Source organism: Pygocentrus nattereri, chromosome 13, assembly GCF_015220715.1.
Source record: "Pygocentrus nattereri isolate fPygNat1 chromosome 13, fPygNat1.pri, whole genome shotgun sequence".
NCBI lineage: Eukaryota > Metazoa > Chordata > Actinopteri > Characiformes > Serrasalmidae > Pygocentrus > Pygocentrus nattereri.
In genome coordinates, this window is record NC_051223.1 from 34,031,783 (window position 1) to 34,040,115 (window position 8,333).

An 8,333-nucleotide genomic window follows, 5' to 3' on the forward strand; every position below is an offset into this window, starting at 1 on the left:
TATTATTCCCAAGATTCATCTCCTGACCTCAAACTCAAACAGACTCAAAGTCAAACTGAGCTTTGCAAGAGCTAATGCTGTTGGAATTAATCTGACAGTGGTGATTTAGTGTGTGTACTAGGACCCATGCCTGATTGCAGTTCTTCATCTGTTTCCCTTTTGCATAGAACTTCATCTTTATAGTGCCAGCAGCCTGAAGCCAGGGAGAGTGTTCTACTGCTGCTCAGGGTGTGTTTTTAAATCAAACAGTTTTATATCCACACAGTTCTGCCCTATTTGGAAATAATGGATGTGAAATAACTCCATGAAGAATGCACTTATGCATGCATTCTTTTGTAGCACTCGAGTGCACTCCTACATGTAAAAGCTATGCAGAAAAAAAGCATAATGGCCACTTTTATCAAAGTTTTCATGCGCCGAGCGGCACTGTACTTCATTGTTTGCATATTTCTTTGCAGTGGGCTGCCGCTTTCGGATAATATGGCTCTTTATGTGTCCATGTGTGCGCATACGTGTGTGCAATGTAGCTTCTAAAGAATGCGCACTGCCAATACTGACATCTGTCTGCTTTACGCCTGCGTTGCTGCCCATGTGGGGCCGTGTGCAGGGCAGATAAACAGCAAATGCAGCAGAACCTCCACAGCTGACATCACTGTGTGCCATGTGACGGCATCTCTGACCACTGATAGCCACTCTAGAGCCCTTAATGCTAATGAGAGAGGTGCATTAAGCTTGAGCAAAGATCCGAGTAGAGCTGTGAATGTGAGCTGTCTGTACAGCGTGACATATGGATGTCTAATTTCAATACAGCCTTAAATGGCTTTGAAGAGGAAATGGAAAAGAAAATTCCCTTTTACTCTCTCTCTCTCTCTCTCTCCCTCTCTCTCTCTCTCTGTCTCTCACTGTCACACAGATACACACACACATGCATGTGTGTAGGCTCCCTGAACACCTCAAGCAGAGGTAATGAGCTGTCAATGGCTGCGTTTGAATAATTAACCGAATATTCAAAAACAGCCCGGCCGAGCGGGGAAGACACATACGGCCCTGGCTGTGAGAGCATGTGAGTTATGCACTGCGCTAAAATAAAATATTCTGATTCAAACCCACAGCTCAGTCTATTTCATTTTCAGAAAGGCAGATCTACATTATAATGTCACCAAAATCAATATGGATGTGCTGCATTCGCAAATGCAAACAAATAGGTGTTTGCTGGCTTGTTTTTTGTGAGATCTCAGACCTCCTCATGAAAATCATGATTATCAGTGACATGCTGCTGAGCCTGAAGCACCAAGCTCAGAAATAAATGAGCAGTGCAATAAAGAAAAAGTTTGGCAAAAAAAAGAGGCTAATTTACACAATTTTTTGCCCTCAAAACAAAATGTCCATGATTAACCAAGACATGTTCAGTGTCTTAGATTTGTTTCCTCAGGCTCAGGCCCAGCATGAGAACTAAAGCAAGAGTGAGAGGCTGACTTGTGAAGTCATAATAAAAGTTACTGAGAACAAAATAGACATACGTTTGCAATTTTGAGGAGTAGCTTAGACTTATTTTAAGACATCTTCATACAGAGAAATATTTACATACAGAAATATTTACATAGAAATGCACTTGCAGTTATACTCAAGAGCACCAAAGGTTACCACTTTCACCTGTTGAATAGCAGCCGTAACTTAATCAAATTATATTTTATAATGCCAACCTCTAAGCTGTTAATCAATCCTTGGGACATCCATGCTGGCAAACTTTTATAACCTCCAGAGTTGATAAAGCTTAGGAGAACTTTCAGATGTCTACTTTTATTTCTACGTGATAGAGAAGCATAGAAATTCTAAGATGACCCAAAAGGACCAGGCCCTTAAAGACAGAATGACTATTCTAATAAACAGGATGAGCATATAGGAGTGATACAATTGACCACAACCAAACACAGGCATCCAAAAACATCAGGGGACATGAGTGATTTTAGAAGGCCTGTTTATGACTTTTTTCCAGATGACATACAAGTGCCAGAAGTACATTTGGGGTGACAAATCTATACTACATGTGTATAGGTAGGGTCATCGCTGCCTCTTCCAAAGCAGCGACACATTTCAGGAGAGAATCAACAAGGTTGTTTGCCAATTTATGTTCCCACAACATACAATGTATCCCTAAAATGCAGTCAGCACAAAGTGACGTATTTACATGCACAAAATAATAGGTTATGTGGGGCATGATGATCGGTTGGTGGGGTATTGCCTAATCAAATAAACCCCTATAGCCAGGCCTGCGGCTGCTTTTATTATTTTAAGCTGTGCTGTCATGTTCCCCTCCTAGAACACCTAAAGGGTTCAACACCGTTCACACCTGAACGTCTTTTTCCCTCTTTATAGGGTTACAGGCTATTTAAACCTCTCTGAATTTTGTTTGAAATGTTGGTCTAAGGAACCTTTCTGCTATGGTCTTTTCAGTCTTTTTGACTCTCAGTTAGACTCTCATGTCTTGTGTTGTCTATGCCACCTTCTTTTGTCCATTTCTGCAGCATTTGCAATTTGGCCACATGGCTTGGCTGTCTAGCTACAAGGGGAATTCTGTGCAAATTAGATTTTGTTTTGGCCAGCCTACTCCCTTAAAGGTCATTTCTTTGAGCATTTGGGCACTGACCACAATACATACACCACAATGATTTTCTAATTTCTGTCTTTTCTCTTGGTAATGAACACAAACAGGTACCTTAGCACACTAATAAGCTCATACAGCTCACACCGAACCTCTGTGTCTGACAGGGGCATGAAACGTGCAAAATCTGACATTATTAACACTCTCTGCATAAGTAATTTCATAAGAAGCTTTATACTCACAGCCATGGGAACATACTCTGGTATTTACTGGCAGAGCTAAAATTTGCTTTTTTATATAACGCCTGTAATTTCTTGAAATTTACATAAGAGCACAAATAACAGGAATAAGTTGATGAATGCAAAGTGGAAAAAAGATTTAAGTGTTTTTTTTTTTTTGTTGTTTTGTTTTTTACCAATACCAGTTTTTGCTGTAGAAATGAATACATTTGTAATCATTTGTGATTACTGATCACTGTAAAGATCATTTCTATGTGAACATAAAGATTGTAAAAACTATTAGTACTGGCATTGGTACACTAAAAAAGTGACCAATTGAATTTACTTCACTGAATTTTGCACAACAATTGTAAGAGAATAAAATGTTACATCAGCCCAACTTTGTCCTTCAAGCTACTTTAATTTGGCAATATTTTAGAAGGTGTAATAAATTTTCTTCATGTAAAATTTATGTGAAATGGATGCATTTGAATCAAATAAATTTAGAGCATCAGTTTCTTCATTGTACCAGGAGAGAAAGCCAGAGGTCGACTACATGTACAAAAATGTCCAGACAATAATTGAATGAATTCAGCTACTTTAAAGTCGAGATGAACTAGAAATCATAATCCACTTTCCTTCTGTACTATGATGTATTTCCGAATGTATCAGTGAGGATGTGTTCTAGCTGAGTATATTACTCATTGTGTAAAACACATACAACCCCAATTCCAATGAAGTTGGGACGTTGTGTAAAACATAAATAAACTATCTTGTCTTTGTAGTGTATTCAATTGAATATAGGTTGAAAAGGATTTGCAAATCATCGTATTCTGTTTTTATTTATGTTTTACACAACGTCCCAACTTCATTGGAATTGGGGTTGTACATAGCTTGTGTACAAGCTCTGTAGAAGAGTACTGCCAAAAGGAAGAGACCCTCTGGAGTAGCCATATGAGCCTAAGGTCACAAAACCCAATACCACGCATCAAGTAGAGGGGCACTGGGCTGTGGAGCAGTGGAATTTTTCTCTAGAGCAGTGTTTCCAAAGCATGGTCCTGGAGGCACCCTGCCCTGAACATTTCCAAAACCACATACAAAACAATATGTCAAAAATACTACACCACCCAAGTCCACTCATTAATGTAGTATGTGCAGTGTTGTAGTATGTGAACGCAGCTATTGTCTTCTCTGTTCCCCACACACTTGATCCAACTACTCCGTTCATTAACAGCCCCGTAGTGAGTTGAAGTGAGTGTGTTAACACAGGAAAGGCACTAAATATGCAGGGCTGTGTGTCTCTAGGGCTGGGAAACACTGCTCTGAACTGATGGAGCTCCATGTAGTACCTATGGGATGGGTCGGTGGATGAGGGACCTCACTAATGCTCTTGTGTCTGAATGCAATCAAACCCTCACAGCAATGTTCCAACTTCTGGTGTACAGCCTTCCCAAATGGCAAGCTTGAATTAGTGGACTTGCCAAAAAGTCATGCAAATGTATTGCCTTAAAAGAATTTAGCAAAGTTACTTAACAGGTTCGAACTTAAACAACTTTATATAGGGATTATATTTCCTACTTTTCAGTGATCCACACTACTGCTCCCAGTAAGGCTAACTCAAACACCCTGATAAAAGGGTTTCTATTGAGCTGGCAGTACTCTAATCTTTCAAGTTCTGCTTACTCTTTAACTAGTTGTGTTAACTTGAATAATATTCCCCCTTTTCTAACATATTGGCATAAATTAAAAGAACTTCATTAGATTAAAGCAACATTATGTTGCAATTTTACCTTCAAATAACAACTTCAAAATCATTTTGATGGGACACTGACTTATAATAGGGAGAATGGCATCTCTGTCATTGGCACTCCAGGCTGGCACGCCTGCTACAGTGCTATGTACCTTTGGAGGAGCAGACAGGAGACCTCTCCCGAGAACTGCGTAACTCCAACAACAATCTGCAGGTAGCTAGAAGAAGCTAGCTTGTTTTTTCCAGCATGAACATCATGGCAGAGACGGAAGAAGACTTTGCCTGTGGAAGCAAGTAAGAGAAAAGAGAGAGTAACTGTGCTACACTGGCTTTACTCGTTGGCGAGAGCTAAAAGAGATAAGAGGGCGCCAGACAGTCTCACAGTTGATGGGAAAACAACAGAAATCTGACAGCAGAGTGTTCATCCCTGCCAATATTTATGAAAGATTGTGATGTATGCTGTAACCTTACCTGTGTCATCCCTGTCTCATGGAGTTCTGTAGTTTTTCTGGATCCCAAAAGTCACATAACCTCGGTCCTCTTTCAGACTAGCATGCAAAGAAATAGTTTGATCCCATGCTTAAAAGTTTGGTCAGTCTTTGTCAAACTTATGACAAATAAGTTTGCAACCCCTCCTGTAATACATCCAATAATATTACTCTACCTTGTAAGTCTTTCTCTTCTGATGTTGTCCCTGTTGCTGTTGTGCTGAATTTCGGACTCTCCGGCAGAGTCTCTTTCACATGTACTTGCATTATGCAGGTACATAGAAACAACTGGAACTACAACTATCCCCATAGTCGTTGGGTGGAAGACAGGATACACCCTGGACAGGTCAAAGCACCAAATAAATGGTTTAAATAAGATGAGATTCACCCATTTCTGAGGACTCTAGTGGCTTCATGCACATTTGCCATTCTGTTAGCACTCATGGTGATTGACTGAACCGGTAAACGCAAAACGCCATCAGGGCGAGAATCACAACAACATGTAAAACTTCACACTTAACATAAACACAACCTATGGCACAAAAATAACACTTATATTTATAAAGTAGTAGGACTGAACTGACCCTCACTGGACTTCCCTTGGAAACTAAAGATAATACAAAATGTAGCATGTGTTTATGGAAGTAGGGAGAGGCCATGAGCTGTCGCTATAATTTTCTGGACTCTTATCTTGAGATAACAAGATAAGTAACTCGTTTTTTCAAGATAACAATTTTGTTGTCCATAATCTGGTGTATCATCCACCCCTAGTTTGGCTGTTTGTAGGCGCAGAAGGCACTAGGACCTTGCAGTTCAACCCCAGCCCAACCCCTCCACATACACCCCCCCCCCCCCCCCCCCCCCCCCCATTTAGTCCAGGCAGCACGTGCTCGCTCTCAATTCAACACTTTGTTCGCTCTGCAGCGCTGCTGACATGCAGCTCTCTCTGTAGGAAAGAGACTAGAAACTCTTCGCTCTTCGTACTTTCAGCTCCGCCGTCCCTCCCTCACTCACAGCGCGTCCACTCGGTTCTCAGGCTGGGGAAGTTCGCGTGCAGGCTGGACCGTGCGTGTGGAAGTGAGTGATGCGCGCGGCGCTGCAGCTGTTGCCCCGGTAATGATGATGATGATGATGAAGGTGCTGTCGCCGTGATCTGCCAGGAGCGCCCGGTCACCCACACGCGGGCAGCATGTGGGCACACGCGAGGAGGTCCAGCGGCGCGCGCCTGGCCGCTCCGCACGTCCTGGTGATGCTCGTAGCCGCGTGTTTAGGCAGCAACCTGGACAGCGAAGGTAAGAGTCAGCAACTTGCGCGCTTGCTGTTGAATGTGATAATGAGTTGGGCTTGACCGGCTTGGCTCTCTCCGTCTTCGCTTTTGTTAGTAAACACAGGAGGAGGCGAGAGGTTTTGTTTAAAACAGGAGGCGCGTTAAACTGGGTGCGCTGCTTCTGCCTCCACTCAGGCTGCTCCTTCATCTGTGGCTGTTCTCAGAGCGTGAGCGGCTTTTATTGTAATGCGCTGTTGGCTTTTACACGCTGGAGCCCCTGTTTAGCTTTGCACAGAGTTTATGAATACACCAAACTGGCTTGACAGAGTGTGCAGTCCACTTCTGCTTTATTATAAATTATATTATTATATATTAGACTTTTATCATGTAGTGGAAACCAACGATAAGTGCTTTGTTATTAGTAATAATAGCAGATTCTTTATTTCTTTGTCTTTATTTCACTGAAAGCCTGCTGTCATTTTGTAACAGAAAAAGCAAAGTTAAAGGGCTCATATGAAAAGTTTGATGTGGTATGTAAACATTATTAAAATTGTACTGACATATTGTTCAGGACACAGGTGACACTGGTGCGGTGGGTGGCGCTGTCGCTTCCCAGCAAGGAGGCTCTAATGTCCTTCCTATGTGGAGTGTGTGTGGGTTTCCTCCCACAGTCCAAAGACGTAGGACATACCATATTACCCCTAGGTGTGAGTGTGTGTGTGTGATTGTATATGTCTGTGTGTCTGCCCTGTGATGGACGGGCGATCTGGCCAAGGTGTTTCCTGATTTCCGCTCAGCGACCACTAGGATATGCTCCAGCACACCCCACGACCCAGAAGGATAAGTGGCTTGATATTGTGTGTGTGTGTGTGTGTGTGTGTGTGTGTTGAGGACACAGTCCATGCATTCTAGGTATCTGTTTTGAATTCATTGTTTTAGTGATGTCACAAAACCGCATTTACATGTACCCTCCTATTCAGCCTACAGCTGTTTGGCCCTGCCCATTCATGCTGAAGTTATAAGGAGTGTTTCAGCCTGGCCTGCTTTCTCAATGAGTTGTGATACAGGACAGTTGTTCACAATGGAGGTCAGTGTGGTCATTACCGGTCTTAAAAGCACAGTACTGCTTGTTTAATTGTGAAAGAAAATGAGGTGGTTGTCTGAAAATGAACCCACTGTTTTGGGTATATAAAATCATTCAGGCTTCTTAAGTGAACTTAAGGGAAAAAAAACAATAAACACATGAAAATGTAGAAAATGGACCCTTATTGGCAAACTGCACTCAGGAGGAAGTGGTCATTAAACAGTTACTACAAGCAAATGTGTTGTAGGATTAGGTTTCCAGTGGCTGAATGTTGTACAGCTGTTTGTGCGTGTTTGGGATTTGGGATCTGCTCCAACTGTGTCTCCACTGTGCTCGGCACACTGGAGCACTGTAAAACTAGCCTGTTGCATTATGTGTGTGTTTGTGTGTTTACTTTGTTTTTGCTTGCATTGATTGCTCTCTGATGTGCGTGATTGGTTAAGCACTACAAATGAAAACAAGGCGGGTCGCTGAGGTCACTCCCACTGCTCTTTGTGATGGATGTTTATGTCTGAATTTAATAATCGTGCATCGTTGCGTCCCATAGCTCAGGTCCCGTAGGTTAATTCCATGTAGAGTGAAATGAATACTTTGAATGAAATGCATTATAAAGATGCATTGAATGCATTAACAGTGGTGACATTTCTGTGGTGAAATGAAAAGCGTCCACCTTCTCTAGCTGCGGTAATTGTTTGAGGCTGCTGGACAGGAGGATGCTAATGAAAGGAGATGATTACAGGCAGTGGTGACAGCTGTGATAGATTAATCAAGTGTGCCACTTATGCGCATGCTTGATCAACCGGAATCACGCTGATCAGGGGAGGTAAACAAAGTTGACACTGTGAGTATGTGTGTGAATGTGTAGGGGGATGCTTGTTGTTACTTATGTGTGATTTTATGCGTTAAGACAGGCATCTGCAACAT

The 8,333-nt window shown here is 42.1% G+C and overlaps 1 protein-coding gene and 1 long non-coding RNA gene across 2 annotated transcripts in view; one reads left to right on the forward strand and one right to left on the reverse strand.

Moving 5' to 3' along the window:
* Positions 1-1,752: 1,752 nt before the first annotated feature.
* Positions 1,753-6,088, reverse strand: LOC119265029. The gene is made up of 4 exons (XR_005131350.1): positions 6,043-6,088; positions 5,235-5,396; positions 5,042-5,118; positions 1,753-4,852 (listed from the first exon to the last, which is right to left on the reverse strand). It is a non-coding gene; the product is annotated as an uncharacterized LOC119265029 (long non-coding RNA).
* LOC108429440 (disintegrin and metalloproteinase domain-containing protein 12) overlaps positions 5,958-8,333 on the forward strand; it is a 179,802-nt gene continuing 177,426 nt past the window's right edge. Inside the window, exon 1 of the mRNA XM_017701167.2 lies at positions 5,958-6,350. Within this exon, the coding sequence (XP_017556656.1) occupies positions 6,248-6,350 (103 nt within the window). The 5' untranslated portion in view covers positions 5,958-6,247. The remainder of the gene's footprint in view (positions 6,351-8,333) is intronic.